This window comes from Quercus robur, chromosome 8 (genome assembly GCF_932294415.1).
Source record: "Quercus robur chromosome 8, dhQueRobu3.1, whole genome shotgun sequence".
Taxonomy (NCBI): Eukaryota; Viridiplantae; Streptophyta; class Magnoliopsida; order Fagales; family Fagaceae; genus Quercus; species Quercus robur.
The window spans coordinates 47,159,394-47,179,185 of NC_065541.1; the positions used below are offsets into that span (position 1 = coordinate 47,159,394).

At 40.5% G+C, this 19,792-nt stretch overlaps 4 protein-coding genes across 5 annotated transcripts in view; all 4 read right to left on the reverse strand.

Annotated features, from left to right (window-relative positions):
• LOC126696715 (disease resistance protein Roq1-like) overlaps positions 1–19,792 on the reverse strand; it is a 52,477-nt gene that overhangs the window by 11,739 nt on the left and 20,946 nt on the right. Inside the window, exon 2 of one of the 2 annotated variants that reach the window (XM_050393407.1) lies at positions 18,852–18,916. The exons of the other annotated variant lie outside the window; for it this stretch is intronic. The gene's annotated coding sequence lies outside the window, so the exon portion shown is untranslated. The remainder of the gene's footprint in view (positions 1–18,851; positions 18,917–19,792) is intronic. 2 annotated transcript variants of the gene reach the window in all.
• Positions 3,050–6,253, reverse strand: LOC126696387 (uncharacterized). Its single transcript, XM_050393140.1, has 3 exons — positions 4,986–6,253; positions 3,851–4,847; positions 3,050–3,571 (listed from the first exon to the last, which is right to left on the reverse strand). The coding sequence occupies exons 1-3, from the start codon at positions 6,251–6,253 to the stop codon at positions 3,050–3,052; spliced, it is 2,787 nt and encodes a 928-aa protein (XP_050249097.1).
• On the reverse strand, positions 7,413–11,821 carry LOC126696388 (zinc finger BED domain-containing protein RICESLEEPER 1-like). Its single transcript, XM_050393141.1, has 6 exons — positions 11,480–11,821; positions 11,156–11,245; positions 8,326–9,760; positions 8,005–8,133; positions 7,603–7,941; positions 7,413–7,498 (listed from the first exon to the last, which is right to left on the reverse strand). Exons 1-6 carry the CDS (start codon positions 11,819–11,821, stop codon positions 7,413–7,415), a joined length of 2,421 nt encoding a protein of 806 aa, XP_050249098.1.
• LOC126696390 (disease resistance protein Roq1-like) lies at positions 13,030–19,351 on the reverse strand. Its single transcript, XM_050393142.1, has 8 exons — positions 18,852–19,351; positions 16,154–17,240; positions 15,972–16,022; positions 15,747–15,896; positions 15,260–15,658; positions 14,143–14,303; positions 13,300–13,600; positions 13,030–13,251 (listed from the first exon to the last, which is right to left on the reverse strand). Exons 1-8 carry the CDS (start codon positions 19,349–19,351, stop codon positions 13,030–13,032), a joined length of 2,871 nt encoding a protein of 956 aa, XP_050249099.1.

Consider the following 19,792-nt stretch of genomic DNA (forward strand, 5'->3'; position numbering starts at 1 on the left):
GTGAGAGGAAGAGAGGTGATGTCTGAGGTTAGGTCTAGTGATCTCGAGATTGGGTTGTCATCCAATGGCAACCCGGTGAAGGGGGACACAGCTGTCTCTGCTCCTCGAGAGGTTAGGGCTTTTTATGCCCTCAGGGAAGAATGTGGTTTGGATGCCGAAACTGTGAGCAGATTCAAGGATAGGTTCCAGTTTCCGGCTCAAGTTCGTGTTCGTCTGCCCAAGGACGAGGATAGGGCTTGTCATTTTTTCCCGGGTGAGGTATGTTTTTATGAGTCGACCTTCACCTGCGGGCTTAGGCTCCCTGTCCACCCATTCTTTATGGAACTCTTGGCCCATTTTGGTATTGCTCCGGGGCAGCTTATGCCCAACTCGTGGAGGATTGTGATCAATTTTATGCAAATATGGTTGGCCTCCAACGGAGATATGATCAGGGTTGGTGAACTCACCTATTTATACCATTTGAAAGAGTCGAAAGAGTGTGGGTATTATGAGTTAGTTCCTTGGGAGAGAAGAACAAGGATTGTCAAGGGTTTACCTTCGTCCTTCAGATACTGGAAGTCGCGCCTTTTCTTTGTGTCCAGGGATGATTTCGAGACTCAATCCAGTAGTGATTGGGGCGATATCCCAAGGTTGCTTCGTCGGTGGGGAACCCCGACTTTAGGTGCGTCAGTATTTCTCCCCGTCGTTTCAGTTTTGCCACTTTTGATGCTTTAGTATTTCTAACTCCATTTTCTTCTATTTGGCACAGTTAAGAGACGGCTTAAGCTTAAGAGCAGGCACAAGGAGCGCATTGAAACCACAATCGGGTACGCTGAGACGATTGAGAATTGGGACGACCTGGTTGATCCCCGGACCCTCGCCTTCTACTACCTTGGTCCTGACCCGTCCCCTTATGTTCTTCGTCACATCGGTATTGAGGGCAAAAAAAGTAAGTATTGTCCTCGTCAGTGTTGATTCTTCTCTTGTACACTTAGGATCTCCTGTTAAGTGTTTTCCTCTTGCAGAGATGACGACCAAGTTTAACAAGGACATGTACGAGAAGATGAGGTCCAAAAAGGATGAACCGCTGTCCAACTTAGGGAAGAAAGCCGTGCGTGTAACCGGGAAGGGCCCGTCCGTCAATCCCCTCGGCTCCGTGACTCCCATGGTTTCTGCTATGGAGACGAAGAGGACGGCCTCTTTGACCACGTCTACCGAGGAGATCCCTACTCCAGGCTCCAAAAGGCCACGCGTGGCTGATAAGGAGAAGGAGAAGGTTGGTTCACGATCGTCCACGATATGGGATGACGAGAGGCTGGCTGTGGACAGGGCTCACGAAGTTGTCACTCCAGCAGATTTGAAGGCCCTCTCTGATATGTCACTGAATGAGGTTGCCTCTCGTCATGTCCATAAACTCGTCCAGGTAGAGTGTTCTCTTTTGCACACCCTTTTTTTTTTTTAACTGACGACTTAACAACTTCTTTCTAGGTGTTGAGGGAGAGCCTTCATATCACATCTGAATATTTTACTCAAGAGGCCAAGGTGGCGTCCCTAACATCTCAGATGGAGGCTTTAGAAAGGGAGAACTCTGAGCTGAAGAAGAATTTGATCGCTTCTATGGACGAGACAACGTCTTTGAAGGCAAAGGTCAAGACCCTGGATGACGACCTCAGAGTTGAGCGCCAATTGACTCAGGAGAAGGATGAGCAACTCCTTTCTGCCAAGGAGAAACTTAAAACCATTGCTGCCAGGTCGGTTGAGGCCTTCCAGACCACTGACGAGTACAACACTGTACTTTTCAGTTGGTACTTTAAAGGTTTCGAGCTTCTCAGGAGATATCTAGTGAAGCATCCTTCTGGGGTCGACATGGAGAGTTTAGATCTGGAAAAGGTTGATAAGGAGATGGCAATGGACAAAGCTGCTCAATCCTCCGCCCCTGAAGGTGATGCCCCTGGGACTGCCACTGACGCCCCTGCTGGTGAAGATGCTCCTGATGCCTGATTTAGTCACTTAAAAATTTTTTGCTTTTGGTGAATGCCCGTCATGTTTTGGGCCCTTTTTTTTTTTTTTTTTTTTTTTTTTTTTTTTGTAAATCTAATTTCAAAACAATTATTTGTTATCTTATTTTGAAGACAATGCTTGTGGCCTAACATTTATGGGTCATTAGAAAGAACAAGGATAATTGCCCGCTGTTTTTGGGCTTTAATTGGCTTTATGATTTTGCACTTACTTGTTTTTATGACTATGCTCGTGCCTGTGATGTTTTAAGTTCGTCCATACCTTGTACTTAGCATAAATTTCTTAGCTGTGATTTCTCTGTTCGTCCATGATTTGTTTGTCACCCTTGATCCTTTGTAAGGGCTTGGATACAGCCTGAGTTTTGTTTTGATTTGTTACAAGGTTCTTGTCCCTTTTCTTTTTTCTTTTCCTTTATTTTTTATGGATTCGTCAGTGGCTTGAATTTGTCAGGCGGGATCTTGTCGTTTGCACTTGCTAAAGGATTGTGCCTGCGTTAGTGACTTATATCCGTCAAAGCGGAATCTTATCACTTTAGCCATTTCTTGGTGACTTACATCCATTTAAGGAATCTTATCACTTGGGCTTCGTCAGTGATTTACATCCGTCTTGGCGGAATTTTTTCACTTAGATTTTATATGCCTTATACCCACTGGAGGGATCGTCAATAACTTGCATCCGTCAAGGTGGAATCTTGTTACTTAACTTTTTATGCCTTAAACCCATTAAAGGGATCGTCAGTAACTTACATTCGTCAAGGCGGAATCTTGTTACTTAACCCCCCCTTTTTTTTTATGCCTTGAACCTGTTGGGGGGATCGTCAGTAACTTACATCCGTCAAGGCGGAATCTTGTTACTTAACCCTTTTTTTTTATGCCTTGAACCCGTTGAGGGGATCGTCAGTAACTTACATCCGTCAAGGAGGAATCTTATTACTTAACCCTTTTTTTTTTTTTTTTGTATGCCGTACGATTGGCTAGACCTGCTTACACAAAGACATTAGAGGAATACTTCCTTTCTTAACTTCAAGAATGAACATGCCTGTTTGTTACATCTACTTGTGGTACTTTTTTAAATGCTTGATGTTCCATGGTCGAGGGAGTCTTTGTCTGTCCATGGTTTCAAGGTGGTAACTGCCTTGTCTTGAGTAGTGAGTAACTCGGTAAGGCCCTTCCCATGTGGGACCCAGCTTTCCTTGGGCAGGGTCTTTAGTTGCTATGGTGGTCTTGCGCAGGACGAGGTCTCCTATATCCAGTCGTCTGAGTTTAACCCTCTTATTGTAGTATTCGGCCATCTTCAACTGGTACTTCGTCATCCTACTGGATGCGTTGTCTCTTACTTCGTCCAGACAGTCCAGGTTGAGTCGCAGTTCATCGTCATTGCACTCTAACTTGAATGTCCCTCGTCTGACACTTGTTACTCCCACTTCGACTGGGATTACTGCTTTCGTGCCATAGGTAAGCCTGAAGGGGGTCTCTCCTATTGGGGTTCTTGCTGTGGTTCTATAAGCCCACAGGACGTTAGGTAATTCTTCTAGCCAGGCACCCTTCGCGTCGTCCAGCTTGGTTTTGATAATCTTGAACAGCGTTCAATTCGTCACTTCCGTTTGTTCGTTTGCCTAGGGATGCCTCGGGGATGAGAACTGATTCTTGATCTCGAGGTTTGAACAGAAGTCTTTGAACCCTTGGCTGTCGAACTGCCTCCCATTATCTGATATGATCGTTAAGGGAATCCCAAACCTGCAGATTATATTTTTCCACACAAAGCTCCGTATTCTTGCCTCGGTGATCGTTGCTAGAGCCTCTGCTTCAACCCATTTCGTGAAGTAATCAATAGCAACAAGTAGAAATTTTACCTGACCTTTACCTTGGGGTAGTGGGCCGACGATGTCGATCCCCCACTGTGCAAATGGCCACGGGGAGGATATGGTCGTCAGTTTCTCTACTGGAAGCCGTTGTATGTTCCTGTATCGCTGGCACTTGTCGCACCTCTTGACGATCTCAACAGCGTCCACCTGCATAGTTGGCCAGAAATATCCTGCCCGTATTACCTTGTTCACCAGGGATCTAGGGCCAGCGTGGTCGCCGCAAACTCCTCTATGGATTTCTTCCAATATGTATCTAGCCTCTTCTTTGTCGACACACTTCAAATAAGGCATGGAGAAGCCTCTCTTGTATAAGGCGTCATTAAGGATTGTGAACCTGGCTGCCCTCTTCTTGACCTTTTTAGCTTCTTCTGTGTTCTGAGGGAGGTGCCCGTCCTGGAGGAAGGACATTATAGGTGTCATCCAGCTGTTGGCGCTCTGGATGGCGAATGTCGAGACCTCTTCAATGCTGGGGTGTTTCTGGATTTCCATCGTCAAATCCACGCTAATCTCCCATTTTTCTAATGACGCTAGCTTCGAGACTTCGTCTGCCCCCATATTCTGGCTTCTTGGGATTTGCACAAACTCCACGGTATCGAATTCCCGAGTTAGGTGTTTCGTCAGCCTGAGGTACTTCTGCATCCTTTCTTCCTTCGCTTCGTAATCCCCTCTAATCTGCCCGATTACTAGTTTTGAATCATTTTGGATTAACAGGTTCTTAGCTCCAAGTGCCTTTCCAAGCCTCAATCCCGTCAGTATCCCCTCGTATTCAGCTTCGTTGTTGGTAGCCGGAAACTTTAGTTGGACCTCATATCTCAGTACCTCTCCATCGGGGGTGGTTATAACGACCCCTACTCCCCCCTTCCTCTGGGCTGACGAACCATCAGTTTGTATCGTCCATCTATCTGCTTTGTCGGTAAGTCTGTTTTCGTCTGGAAGGGTGAACTCTGCGATGAAGTCCGCCAGAGCTTGCGCCTTGATCGCCGTTCTGGGATGGTACTCGATGTCAAATTGACTAAGTTCAATCGCCCATTAGACCATTCTTCCAGCTGCCTCAGGTTTGTTCATTGATTTCTTGATCGGTTGGTCTGTCATTACAAGGATGGGGTTTGCCTAAAAGTATTGCCTTAGCTTGCGCGAGGCTACTATTAACACAAACGCGATCTTTTCAATCCTTGGGTGCTTGGACTCGGCCCCTTGGAAGGCTTGGTTGACGTAGTAAACTGGGAGCTGCCTCGTGCCCTCTTCTCTGATCAGGGCTACACTTACTGCCGAGGCTAACACTGCCAAGTATAAGTATAGGTCTTCCCCTTCTTTGGACGGGCTTAAGAGGGGCGGATTGCTCAGGTAACGCTTTAGTTCCTGGAACGCTGCTTCGCATTCGTTGGTCCAGGCGAAAGCCTGCTTCAAGGTCTTGAAAAAGGGCCGGCATTTTTCTATAGCCCTGGAGACGAACCTGTTCAAAGCTACTATCCTACCTGTGAGTTTTTGAACTTCCTTGACGGTCCTGGGTGACTTCATGTCGATGATGGCTCGCACTTTCTCTGGGTTTGCTTCTATTCCTCTTTGGGACACCATGAATCCCAGGAATTTTCCCGAAGCTACCCCAAAAACACACTTACTTGGATTCAACCTCATCTGGTGTTCTTTGAGTGTTGCAAACGTCTCCTTCAGGTCGTCCAGATGTGTGAGCTTTTCCTTACTCTTGACAAGCATATCGTCCACGTATACTTCCATGTTCCTGCCAATCTGTTGACTGAACATTTTATTTACCAACCTCTGATACGTAGCCCCAGCATTCTTCAATCGAAAAGGCATTACCTTGTAACAGTAGAGTCCCTGACTTGTGATGAAAGCGGTTTTCTCCTGGTCTTCCTCAGCCATCTTTATCTGGTTATACCCTGAGAAGGCATCCATGAACGTCAGTAACTTGTGCCCAGCTGTAGAGTCCACGAGCTGGTCTATTCTCGGTAGAGGGAACCTATTCTTTGGGCATGCCATGTTCAGGTCGGTGGAGTCTACACACATCCTCCATTTTCTGTTTGCTTTCTTTAATAGGATGACGTTCGCGAGCCATTCAGGATAGTACACCTCCCGGATGAACCCTGCCGTCAGGAGTTTGGTAACTTCCTCTGCAACTGCTTGATCTCGTTCTGGGGCGAAGGTTCTTCGTCTTTGCTGGACGGGTTTCCATTCCGGGTTCACATTCAAGTTATGCTGGATGACTTCTGGAGCTATGCCCAACACGTCCTCGTGGCTCCATGCGAAGACATCTAGATTCTCTTTAAGGAACCTTATGAGTCTTGTTCTCATCTCGGGGCTTAACGTCGTTCCTATCTTGGTCATCTTGTTCGCTTCTCCTTCTACCAATTCCACTGTTTCCAAGGCCTCCATTCTGTCTTCTTCCTTTTCTTCAATCATCCATGTGTGGTTCTCCTTCGCAACCAGGACGGCTTGATAGCTAGGGGTGTCCACGGATCGGGCCGGGTCGGTTTTGGGCCCAAACTGTACTCGACCTGGTTGAATCGGTTTTTTGAATTTGGGATCCGTATTCGACCGAATATCAGGTTGGATCCGACATTTCGGGTAATCGGGTTGTCCGGGTCGGAGTCATCGGTTTCACGGGTTTGGGCCTTAGATTGGGCCGGACTTTTTGCCATTGTTAAAATCACAGAAAATTCACTTTTTTGGGCCTTTTTACTTAATTAATTTTGAAATTTTGAAATAGAACTTCCAGCATAACAAAACTAGACCTATTGGGCCATCAATCAGGACAAATCAAAAAGGCCCAAATAAGGCTTATTCATTTTATCACCTGTGATCAACACAACACACCAAAAAGTCTTTCTTATTTTTTAGTCACTTGTGATCTGAAACAAGAAGCACCTATCAATCCCAACACATAATCTTTCTTACATTAAGAATAAAAAATAAACACAAAAAATAATATGTAATCTGTAAAACACCACAAAAGGCACCTAGGCAGTAAACTGCTCAACACCCATAAAACTTGCAAACCACAACAAATAATATTTCCAATTTTCCAGCAATAAAATAAATCACAACAGAATACTATACTACAATATTCCAACAGATATATATACTTAGTAACATAAAGGCAGTCACTACAAGTTTTTTGGGCAGTAACCCATAAGGCAGAAAGCTTGCTAGTTATACAATGTTCCAAGCTATATAATTAATTACAACAATCAAATACCATAGGTATTTCCAAAAAATAGTTTTTCCAAAGCATTGAATGACTACTCTATAGTTTATAAGTCTATAACTAATAGAAAAGAAAACCTATGAACTAAGATTTCTTTTCTATAAGTATTGACAGTTGAGTATTGTTACAAGTTAGAAAAGCAATATGTCCAAAAAAGCTTCCAAAATATTCCCAAAATGCTGCCTTCTTTACAAAATAATTTACCATCCTCCTACAATAGACAAAAAAAATATTCAACAAACAATACATTAATACCAACCAACTAGTAAGGAAACCAAGTTTATAATAGTAAGGGGCTATAAAGGCAGAATCATACCAAGTCAGTGATTAATCATCAATGCTAATCAAGGGTCGTTTGCCTGAAGTGGAACCCTTGCTTGAGCTGGTATTTACTGTTGGTTGTTGATTTAAAACTAGAAAAGAATAGGAAATAAACACAAATAGATTAAATTTTGCTTGAATACATGAGACATTCAATAAAATTAATACACTAAGTTTCAGAATTTAAGCATATTACCTAAGTCAAGTAACTCCTCCTCCAATGCCTCAACATCATCCCTTGACTGGCGATGAGAAATTGGAACTGTGGCTTGAAGCCAATTTTGTGAACATACAAGATTTTGAACCATGAGAGGAGATAGTGCACTTCGAAATGGATCAACAATTCGACCTCCAGTGCTAAATGCTGACTTGGATGCAACAGTGGAAACTGGCACAACCAGCACATCCTTAACTACTTTAGACAACACTTGGTACCTATTACAATTGTCCCTCCACCACTCCAATATCTCAAAATTTGCATCCTTTCTACCATCACAGTTTTCAGCCAAATACCTCTCAAGCTCATTATTATAACCTACAGATTGCTCAACTTGCAAAAAACGTTCATATCACGAGTGAACCATCACATATGGATCACTAGCATCAGTTTCTAATTCTATCCTCTCACTCCCACTTTGATCTTGCACATTTGGTGAATGAATAGAAGTGTAAAAATTATACAACTTAAACAAAAGGTCTTTCACCTTATCAACCATCACTTCTGCAACTGCATTCCCATAAATTTCAGAAAATGAAAACTTTAAAAACCTCAATTTTTTTCGTGGATCAAAGATCACAGCCACATACAAAAGAGGATTAATTTTCTCCCATTCCCCCCAATACTTCTCAAACTTAGTTTGCATGTTTGTGGCTGTGCTTTTCAAGAGAGTGTTTTGGGATTTAACTAAATTGGAAATACTTTCCTGAATAACAAAGATCTCATCATAGAAGGCATTTGAAGTAACATACAATGAACCAGAAAATTTCTTTGTTGCATTATAAAACAGCCTTAAGAAAGTCACAAATGCCCTACAATTTTGGAAATCAGTCATACATGGAGACCCCAAACCACCACTATCTTCCTTGGTCCTAAAGTACGATGAATAACCATCATCTTCAAAATCCATTCGGAGGAACACTTTCTCAAATTTTTCAGCAGTTTCTAACATGATATAGGTCGAGTTCCACCTAGTAGGTACATCTAGACTGAGAAGACTCTTGGACTCCATACCTAACCTCTCCATAAAACTCCTAAAAGTTTGACTTCTATTGGGTGAGGACTTCACATACCTCACAGCTTCACGCACCTTAGCAATAGATGCATCTATCTCTTTTAAACCCTCCCCCACAATGAGATTTAGGATATGGGCACAACACCTCATGTGCATGTACTCATTTCCTAAAACTGCCCCATTCCAATCTTTAGTCACCCTTTGCAAAAATTTAATTGTTGTTAAATTTGAACTAGCATTATCCACCGTCAAGGTGAATATCCCATCAATACCCCACTCACGCAACGACATCTCAATCTTTCTACCTATAGTCTCCCCCTTGTGGTCTTCAACTTGACAAAAATTTAGAATTCTCTTATGCAATTTCCAAGCATCATCAATAAAGTGACAAGTCAGACACATATAATTTAAATTTTGAATAGAAGTCCATGTGTCCGTAGTGAGACACACCCTACAACCATTCAAGGATTTCCTTAGCTTCTCTCTCTCACTATTATAAATGCCAATCACATCCTTAGCAACAGTTTGACGAGATGGGATATCATTTAATCTAAGCTTAGGTTGTAAGGTACTTACAAATTTCTTAAACCCATACCCCTCAACATACCTAAAAGGCAACTCATCAATTATAACCATTTCGGCCAATGCCTTTCTAGAAGCCTCAACAGAAAAGGATGTTGACACAAGGTGGAATCCGTCTTCTCCATCCTTTTTGGGTACAAAAGCTAATGTTTTCTGCCCTCTAACTACATCTTCTCTATTAGGGTTCTTGGGACATTTTGGCACGTGAGCTAACAAATTACTAGTACCACAACTCTTACTATCAGCATTATAAGATTTTTGACAATAATTATAGATAGCCTTAGTTTTACTAGTATCACCCTCACCTATCTTTACTTTTTCAAAGTGACCCCAAACAACAGACTTTTTCCTACCACTACAACCACCACTAACAGGAGCTGTCATACTCACTTGGCATGGTGGAACTGGGGGCAACTCAGAAGCAGCAGCTGCTTCAGCTTGGGTAGCAGCAGAATCTTCAACTTGGGTGGGAATAGCACCATCATCTTCTGTAGCAGCTGGTGTTTGGACAGAGGGTTCATTAGTGTTGGTTTCCATGACCTAAAAAAACAAAGATACATATTAGCAAACTAGAGTAACAAGTATAATTAATAGCTTTAATAATAATAATAATAATAAATAATAACCACACACACCAAAAAGGAAAACCAGTATCCTGGAACCACACATTTTAATAAACATAATCAAAAGAGATTATTAGAAAGAAAGATCACATGCCAAAGGCCTTGTAGCTGAATTGGCACCTCCCCATGCACAAAGTGCTTGGGGGTCTAGGGGGAAAATGGTTCGAGTTGCGGGGTTAGCAGCATGTTGTAATTATTTCTCAAAAAAAAGAAAGAAAGATCACATATCTCTTCTTAGCAAGATCACAGATAACTCAATGAAGTAAATTAATTAGGGACATGCAAGATCACAGATCTCTTCTTAGCAGTGACAAATTGCATGATCATACTAATCACATCATAACAATCTTCTCATACAAAGCAAGGTAAATATTCTAAAACTTTAAAACAAAGCAAGGTAAACTAAAACTTCCATAAGATGCTATAACCAAAATGTTAAATAAACCTTGTCTAATTTGGGCAGTATAGAACATACAAAGCTACAAACTAATAAAAGCAAAATCAAAAGCATCTGCAAGCCACATTAATGCAACTCTCATGAATTAAATTCAAAAGTTTCCCTTTCAACATTCTATTAATCACATCATAACAATCTTCTCATACAAAGCAAGGTAAATGTTCTAAAACTTTAAAAACAACTCTCATGAATTACATTCAATAGTTTCCCTTTCAACATTCTATTTATCATTTAAATTACTCTGCCCCTTTTGTAAAAAGAAATATCAAACAACCACCACAATCAACTAATCACATCATAACAATCTTCTCTTACAAAGCAAGGTAAATGTTCTAAAACTTTAAAAACAACTCTCATGAATTACATTCAATAGTTTCCCTTTCAACATTCTATTTATCATTTAAATTACTTTGCCCCTTTTGTAAAAAGAAATATCAAACAACCACCACAATCAACTAATCACATCATAACAATCTTCTCATACAAAGCAAGGTAACTGTTCTAAAACTTTAAAAACAACCCTCATGAATTACATTCAATAGTTTCCCTTTCAACATTCTATTTATCATTTAAATTACTCTGCCCCTTTTGTAAAAAGAAATATCAAACAACCACCACAATCACTACATTTTTTTTTTTTTTTTACTAAATACAAAGGAAAGCAGAAACCATACCTTGAAGAAAACCGTGGGTGTATGGGTTTCAAACTTGAGGGCAGATAATGATACTTGGATTCAGCTTTCAATCCTGAATAAAATTAAAACAGGATCAAAATTGATTAAAGAAAAGAACAAAGAACAAAAGTAAAATAGTTAGGATCTCAAAGTTTTAAATACAAAGGAAAGCAAAAACTACCTTGAAGAAAACCGTGGGTGTATGGGTTTCAAACTTCAGAGCAGATAATGATACTTGGAGACTGGAGTCAGCTTTCAATCCTATATAAAACTAAAACAAGATCAAAATTGATTTAAGAAAAGAACAAAGAACAAAAGTAAAATAGTTAGGGTTTCTAAGTTATTTTTAGTTAGGGTTTCATAGTATGAATCTGATTTTAACATTTGATTATTTGATTTTAACATAGGGTTTCATAGGATTATTTAATTTTAACATTTGATTTCCATCACAAATGAAACCAACGAGACTAACAAAAAAGAAAGATGAGAAACAAAGAAAAATTACCTTACTGACTCCGTGAAGAGTACACGGGGTGAGGACTCCGGCGGTAGCTATGGAGAGAGGAGTGGACAGCGGCGGTGGCGCTAGGCGTTGGAGGCGGAGAGGGGACTGGGTAACGGCATTGGAGGCGGCTAGGGTTTGTTCTTTAGAATTTGGATTTGGAGAAGCAGTAGTTTGGATTTGGGGAAACGGTTTAGACTTTATAGAGTGTGAGATTGTGAGAGTTTGAGAGAGTTTGAGAGAGCAGGTAAAGAACTGAGAGTGTGAGACTGAAGAAGTGAAGACTGAAGAGGTGAGGAAGAGTGAAAAGGGAAGGAGAAGGCGTGAATGGGAAGCCATGTCCATGACCTGACATCTGGCTCTGAAGTGAAAACTAAAGAAGAGTGAAGACTAAAGAGTGGATTGAATCCGTTTGAGTCTTTGAGATATCAGATCTTTCCCCTTTATTTCTCACCGTTAGATTGGCTCTCCATCTTGGATTCTAACCGTTGATTAAAAATGGGTTATTGTGCCACTGTAACCGGTCATTTCATGCTCAGTTGAGTCAGTTTTACTCTCATCAACACCCTTAATTTTAAATTTTAATTTGAGATGAACGGCTGATATTTATGTTGGGAACGTGTGAGGGAAATCTGGGGCTGGCATTGCTGATTTGCTGGGCATGGGCTCTCTGGCTGCATGTCAAATCTACTTTTTTTTTTTTTTTTTTATTATAAATAATTCGATCGGTTCGGATTTTCCGGGTGAAATATTTTGAAACCCGGGTCCGATTCGAACTATTCGGATTTTTTAAATGCCAATCTGTGACCGACTGTAGAATGGATTCGGAGCCACCCGTGGACCTTCGGTTGGGGCGGTTTCGGGCGGGCGGGTCGGTTGATGCGGGTCCTTGGACACCCCTATTGATAGTATTCTCTTGCCAGGACTTGATCTCCTTTCACTTCACCAACGCCATTATCTGTTGAGAATTTTATCTTCAAACAGTAGGTTGACGTCACTGCTTTCCACTTGTTGAGCGTGGGCCTCCCAATGATGACATTGTAGGATGAGGGGCAATCCACCACTAAGAAGTCTATCTGACGAGTCAATTGCACCGGGTAGGCCCCCGCCGTCACTATTAATGTCACTATGCCCTTGGGGTATACCCTGTCTCCGCTGAAGCTAACGAGTGGAGAGTCAAAAGGGCGCAGTCTCCTCAGATCTAGTCTCAGCTGCTGGAAGGCTGGGAGGTAGATGATGTCTGCGAAGCTGCCATTGTCTATGAGGATCCTCTTGGTATTGAACCCTTCTATATTCAGCATTATGACCAAGGGATCGTTGTGGGGCTGCTTCACTCCCGTGGCGTCTCCTTCATTGAAGGACATGTCCTGGTATGTTCATCTATGCTTAGACAGAGGTACGATGTGGACGCTGTTTACCTGCCTCTGGTATGCCTTCTTGAGTGATTTAAACGATCCTTCCGAAAATGGTCCTCCTGTAATCGTCTTTATCTCCTCGATCACTTTGTGCGGAGGTTGGGCCGGACGGTCGTCATCCCGGGAAAAGGATTCATGCTAGCCTTTATTATCGTCCCTGAATTTAGTATATTCTCCCTTCTTCACATATTTCTGTAACTTCCCTTTATGTATCAACTCCTCTATCTGCTTCTTTAGGTCTCTCCAGTCTTCCGTGTTGTGGCCGTGGTCTTTGTGGAACCGGCAATACTTGTTCTTGTCGCGGACATTGGGGGATGAGTGCAATGGTCTGGGCCATTTGAGGTAATGCTCGTCCTTGATCTGCGTGAAAATTTTGTTAACAGGCATAACCAAAGGAGTAAATCTTACCGTCCGAGGACTTTTATCGTCCTTCCTCCTGTTCCCGTAGTTGTTCCAACGGTCCGGTCGCTCTCTCTTTTGTCCCCTACGGTCGTCTTCTTTCTTTGCCTTGTCTCCTGGCTTTTCTGCATCCTTTATGGCCGCTAAAGTGTCTTCAGCGTTCATGTACTTCTGTGCTTTCAGAAGCATTTCCGCCATCGTCTTTGGTGGATTCTTTGCGAGGGAGGCCACGAGATCTCTAGACCTCAGTCCTACTTTAAAGGTCATCAGCTGCACCTTGTCATCGGCTTCGTCCACCTCTAGAGTCTCCCTGGTGAAGCGTTTGACATATGACCTCAGGGTTTCCTTTTCTCCCTGTCTAATGGTAAGTAAGTAGTCTGCCGGCCTCTTTGGACGTTGCCCCCCCTATGAAATGGTGCAAGAAGGCATTACTTAATTGCTCGAAGTTGTCTACGGACGAGGTTGGCAACTTCGTGAACCATTCTCTTGCAGCTCCTTTGAGAGTGGTGGGAAAGGAACGACACAGTATCTCGACAGGTGGTTGTTGAAGACCTAAAGTCGTCTTGAAGGTATTGAGATGATCTTGAGGGTCTCTAAGTCCGTCGAATGGCTCAAGTTGAGGTAAGCGAAACTTCGATGGTACAGGGCATTCAAGCACCGCCGTGGTGAAAGGTGAATCCGTGGCTCTTACCATCCTATCCACGCTCCGATCCGTCTTCTCCTTAATGGTGTTCCTCAGTTCGTCCATCTCCTTCCTCATTTCGCGAAGGAGATCTGAATTCTGCTCGTCCGGAGTGGTTGGCCTCTGATAGGTACTCCTCCTGTGGCTGTCCCCTTCTCCCTCCGGGTTACCTTTGGACCTGTTGGGCCTGTTGGACTTGTTGGAGTCGTAGCTTCATCTCCTGGTTTTGCTTGGTGAGTTCTTCAATGGTGGCTGCAAGGGCTTGAACTTGTTGGGCCAAGGCTGCTGAATCTGGATTAGGTTCCATCTGAATGTAGAAGGTTGATGGAAACTGTGTTTTCAAATATGAATCTGAAAATGTCGTTTCCCACAAACGGCGCCAAACTGATGAAGCGTGAATTCGTCAGTTGAAATGGGCAGATGGAACTCCCCGTCAGCACCAATGTATCCTTAAAGGGGGTCACCGGTGTGGTGTCTGCTACAATGCCTCTGATGCCAAAGTTAGAACAGAAAAGCAATTCGTGAAATAGAAAATGAATGAGCAAGATAGTAATGAGTGTTTTCTTAGAGTGTCAATCTTCGTACCTTTTGTTTACAATGTGGAGGCTTTATATAGGTGGCTTTGGGTGCTAGCCGTTGTGGTGGTTAATACCCTTCCTAGTAACATCTCATGCCCAATAATGGGGCTTTTAATAGATTCCCAACGGTCTGCCTGGATGATTTTGTAACCGCTCAAGTCATTGATCGACTACATTGAATGACTCTCTTACCTTCGTCAAGGATGACTAGTTTCTTCGTCAATAGGGATGATTTCGTCATGAGAGTTATCTTCGTCATGAGTGGTAACCTCATCACTCCCATAGGTTTGTTACTTTTGTTTCCTCTAACTCTGTACTATATATATGAATAGAGCTTTATAATTCTTTTCTAAGCTTAATGTAATATTCAATTTTTTTTTTTTTTGAATAATGCAATATTCATTCAATCTTAATAAAGTGAATACAGTTCAAAGTTTACAATTTCTTAATGAAAGAATTCTTTAAAAAAAAAAAAAATTCTTGCATGGCCCATATGACTGATCAGGAGGACAACATTGATCTATCATCTTGAACCATTGAAAAATTCCTTCACATGAAAATAAATAAACAAAAAAAATAAACCTCTGAAAATATTTTCTACCCATACCCATATCGGTCTTCTTCGATCATCCTTAGCTAATCTTGAGCATCCAAATACAATGAATTCTTTTAGGGACTCCATTCTAAAAACGGCACATGGAAGACCCACCAGATTTTTGCAATGGCTTATATTCAATAAAGTCAGACCAGTTAAATGTTCAATTGACGAAGGTAGATATTTAATTGCAGTACCATTTAAATGAAGTTCCCGTAACCGTTCCATGTCTTCCGTAAATTCTGGAATCTTCTTGACTTTGGAGCAACCAGAAAGAATAAGAATCTCTAGAGATTTCATTTCAAGCTTGCGTGGGAGACTTTTAAGACTTGTGCAATCTTTCAGATTCAACAAAGTAAGCCGTTCAAGTACAGCAACGGATGAGTGAACCTCAACTAAATTTGTACAGCCTTCAAAATCGACGCTCTTAAGAAGTGGAGCTCTTGCGAAGTTTGGGGTCCTAATAAGATTTTGGGAGTCACTAAGTTTGATGAATTTTAAACGGTCAAAATACTGTTTAAAAAAAGGGTAGAATGATTGCTCGTTAGAATTTATTTTTAATAAAATATATAATATAGAGAAGTTGAGGAAACGACGTTACCTTTACTCCCTTCCAAAGTACTTCAATGTTGCTATGACACATTCTAAGTTCAACAAGCATCCTAGGTTCAAAATTTGGTGGCAAAGATTTTAAAGAATACCCACTCCATTCAACATATCTTAACCCATTAGGAAAATGAGTGAGTTCATGCTGAAGTTGCACATTATGAATTTTGAGCAATTTAAGATCAGTAATCTTCCGAAAGGCTCCTGGATGCCAATGTACCTTTTTTTGTGCAGGCAAGTCGAGGACTATGCTTTTAATATGTTTTGTTCCCTAACAATCATGAACAAGGGAAAGGGATTAGTGAATTGCATAATAAGAATACAAGATTACATAAATGTTTATTTTCTTTAATAATAGAAGGGATCTATGTTTAAGTTGAAGATTTCTACGTAATTGCTTACCATATTGTCTGTAAGCACAGCGTCAATGTCCTCTGGCAACCATAATCTACTTCGTCTCGAAGGCCATTCAGGACATTCTCTACAAACCATTTCCCGGCCCATTTGTTGAACTAGAGGATGCATCCAAAAGGCGTTCTCGTTTAAATTTAAGAGAGATTTATCGATAAGAACACTTAATCCCAAGTCCGGGTAAAGTTCAAGAGAGTCTAGTATATGTACTGTGCGATCTCTGTCCTCCCCATTGAAGAAACATGCCATATGTAGAAATATTTCTTTTTCTGTTTTATGTAGACCATCATAACTTATTTGAAGTACTTGAAAAAGTTCTGTTGGAATATTATTTTCGAGCCCATCTAAACAGCTTTTCCATTCAGGGATGCTTCTGCGGGCTAGATGAGAAGCCAAAAGCTTAATTGCTAAAGGAAGGCCGAGAGCATAACTGACAACATGATTGGACATCTCCTTATAACCTTCAGGAGTGTGTTCACTGCCGAAACATGTCAAGCTGAAAAGACGTAGAGCCTCATCATTACTCATTTCCTCAGGGCTATATATTTCACGAACTTCTAGTATCCTTAGCAAATGCTTATCTCTCGTTGTAATGATAATTCTACTGCCTGGACCATACCGACTATGGTCGCCAACCAATTTCTTTAATTGGTCCAACTCATTAACGTCATCAAGAACAAGAAGTACCTTTTTATTACATAGCCTGCGCTTGATAAATTGGCGCCCGTCATCTACATCTACAAAATTTATATTTCTTTCCATCAAGATGTCAGAAAGAAGTTTTTTCTGCAAATAAACTAAACCCTGTCTTTTAGATGTTTCTCTAACATCATGGAGAAAGCTACTAGCTTCAAATTGATTAGAGAAGCTATCATAAACCACTCGTGCAATGGTTGTCTTACCGATACCACCTGTCCCACATATCCCAATAACGCGAACATCAGTCAAACCTATTTTTAATTCTGAATATACTTCCCATACACGAGATTCTATTCCGACCAAGCCCTCATTTAGTTTTATGGAACTCAGTCTTTTGAATATCTTCTCAACAATGGGTTCGATATATTCTGACTCCTGCCTGCAAAAAGAGTGAACAGCAGGAATTTATTTTTTGGGACCAAAGTATAAACAAAATTTTATTTGGATTTCAATAATTGAAAATGGTCTAAAATTCATGGGTGGTTTAAAATAGAAAATAAAATTAACATCTATTAACAAAATATAAACTAAAGAAAAGATACAAAATAATAATGTCTCAATACATTTTAAATATTCTGTTAACATTACTAATCAAAACGACAAGTATGATCCAAATGACAAGTCGTCTACTCAGCTTTCACTCAAGTTTAGTTCTTCCTGTTATGAGCCGTTTGTATTAAACTACAAGTTGTGATTCACAACGTGTAGTTTAATATTTCACAACTTGTGAAATATTATGCTTTGGTCATTAGGGGTTAGTGCTTTTTTTTTTCTAAATCAGCAGGGCCGTTAGTTTGACTGTCTTGCAATTCTAGAGGGATAGTTGTAACAATCATAAGGTTGTTGGAACTGACCCCCAACGGCTAGCTAGTATACAGTAATTATCTAACGAACTCTGTTTCCAGTATATAAGAACAGAGCAGCTGTATTTTCCGTTTGGGAGATTGTGAAAATCAATTTTTCTTCACTACTTCTTGCTCTACAAGGGTAGAGCTTGTCTCAACAAGAAAAAACCATAATATTGGATATGATATTAGTCATTGACTTGAAGATCAAGTAAAGTTTCAAGAAGATTATTTACAAAAATTTATTTGAAATCAAGTTGGTTGTATCAAGATATTTTATTTAAAATATTTCTAATTAAAATTTCAAATTTTAGTAAGTATGTGGTTCTGGATAATATGATCCTGATTTTAATTCTGATATGTATTTCATAGATGAGATGCATTTAGATTATTCAGCAATACCCCTGCCCTTTTTTTTTTCTCTAAAATCGAAAATACTAGGCAGGGCCGGCTCTATGGTGGAGCAAAAAATGCAACCGCCTAAGGCCCCAAGTAAAAAAAAAGGCCTCTAAATTTTAACCAATAGGATTATTTATAATCAATAAATAAAATAATTTTTTTTATTAGATGAAAAACAAATAAAAAAATAGAGAAAAATGCAACGTCGTCCACAATATTTTTCACAACACTTTTACAACTAATGCTAAGTAGCAAGTTATTACAGCCTATTGTTGATGGCAAAAAAATAATTATAGTGATATTTTCAAATAAAAAACAAAAAGCAGTTTAAAATCTAGGATTTGTTGTAAAAAATATTGTAAATGTTGCATTTCTAAAAAAAAAGAATAATAATAAGAGTTTAATTAGCAAACTTTTACTAGTTTTCATCTAAATCTACCACTAACACCACTGTTTTACTTACCACTATCAATCTACCACATCAACAAGTATGAAAAATTTTGTCAAATTTTTTTTGTCTTAAAAATTCAAAAAAAAAAAAAAAAATCTATGTAGTTCATGTTAATTAGTAGTAATTTTGCATCTAAATAAGATGATCAATTTTCGCCTTAGGCCCCCAAATGCATCAAGCCGCCTCTGATACTAGGTATATGTGGGTTGAGTTTTAGAAGCTATATATGCCCTATAAAATTAAAGTTGGTATCTAAAAGTGCTGTGAATTGAATAATAAAAAGAAAAAGGCTTACCCCTTGGGTATAACCCAACCACTGATATTGGCGACTTCTTTTAAAGCATCCCTCCATTTTTTCACCTTCTCCAAATTCTCCTTAAAAACTTCTTCATGCTTCGTAAATGCTTCTCCAAAACTCCCTTCCTGCTTCCGTACCTCAGTTGGTTCAACATCAAAGAAAACTGGAAAAATTGTATGCCCCTTCATTTTCTGGCGGCATTCGACAATCTTTGTAAGTTCATCTAAGCACCAACCGGAGGTTGCATAGTTTTTTGAAAAAATGACAACTGAAAACCTTGATCCTTCAATTGCTTTGAAGAGTTCTGAGGGAATGGGTTTTCCTCTCTCAAGTACTTTATCATCCTTGAACGTGGAGATATTTTTCTCAACCAAAGCGTCATATAGAAGACGCAAAAACCTGTGGCGGGTGTCCTCGCCTCTGAAATTAAGGAAGACATCGAAAATCCATCTACCGGTACGCAACGTAAAGGTGCTTTCGTCGTTTATAAGAGCCATCAGGTATACTAGCTAGCAAAGTTGCTACGATGTTCTCTTCCCAATCTTGAATGAACAAAACAGGTATTGATATTGAGAATACACTTATAATTAGAGTTGGATCACAAAAAGAAACAGGTAAAAAAAAAAAATGTTGATGTAGGGTTGCAGAGATTGAGAGAAGTGATCTTTTATCTTGAAATAGATATACCTCGTGTCAAGAAGGGAACTAAAAACTGGAAAAATAAAAGAGAAGGGTGTGCAGGTGAAAGCTGGAAATTACAGATTTGAGATATAGATGCAATGACTGTGAGCAAAGACTTAGCAAGTTCTAGGAAAAACATCAATGGGGAATCTTACTCGGAGAGAGAGTGTGAGAGAGTAAAGCCAATACGCGTTCATGGAAATAATGGACCCGAGTCGCACTTTCCGGGCAAAAGGAACGAGGAATTGACATTGATG

What these genes read in the sequence shown, in the direction of transcription:
- LOC126696387 (XM_050393140.1), bottom strand. Translation starts at nt 6,253, where the DNA reads ATGGAGGCCTTGGAAACAGTGGAATTGGTAGAAGGAGAAGCGAACAAG. An exon ending in GTAGCCTCGCGCAAGCTAAG is followed by an intron (nt 4,848 to 4,985) that starts GCAATACTTTTA and finishes GTACCATCCCAG; the next exon opens with AACGGCGATCAAGGCGCAAG. An exon ending in TACCCCAAGGTAAAGGTCAG is followed by an intron (nt 3,572 to 3,850) that starts GTAAAATTTCTA and finishes ACGCTGTTCAAG; the next exon opens with ATTATCAAAACCAAGCTGGA.
- LOC126696388 (XM_050393141.1), bottom strand. Translation starts at nt 11,821, where the DNA reads ATGGACATGGCTTCCCATTCACGCCTTCTCCTTCCCTTTTCACTCTTC. An exon ending in CACCCACGGTTTTCTTCAAG is followed by an intron (nt 9,761 to 11,155) that starts GTAGTTTTTGCT and finishes TTGTTTTTTTAG; the next exon opens with GTCATGGAAACCAACACTAA. An exon ending in AGAATTAGAAACTGATGCTA is followed by an intron (nt 7,942 to 8,004) that starts GTGATCCATATG and finishes AGCAATCTGTAG; the next exon opens with GTTATAATAATGAGCTTGAG.
- LOC126696390 (XM_050393142.1), bottom strand. Translation starts at nt 19,351, where the DNA reads ATGGCTCTTATAAACGACGAAAGCACCTTTACGTTGCGTACCGGTAGA. An exon ending in ACTTGCCTGCACAAAAAAAG is followed by an intron (nt 15,897 to 15,971) that starts GTACATTGGCAT and finishes GTGCAACTTCAG; the next exon opens with CATGAACTCACTCATTTTCC. An exon ending in TAAGCCATTGCAAAAATCTG is followed by an intron (nt 14,304 to 15,259) that starts GTGGGTCTTCCA and finishes TTGAAAACACAG; the next exon opens with TTTCCATCAACCTTCTACAT.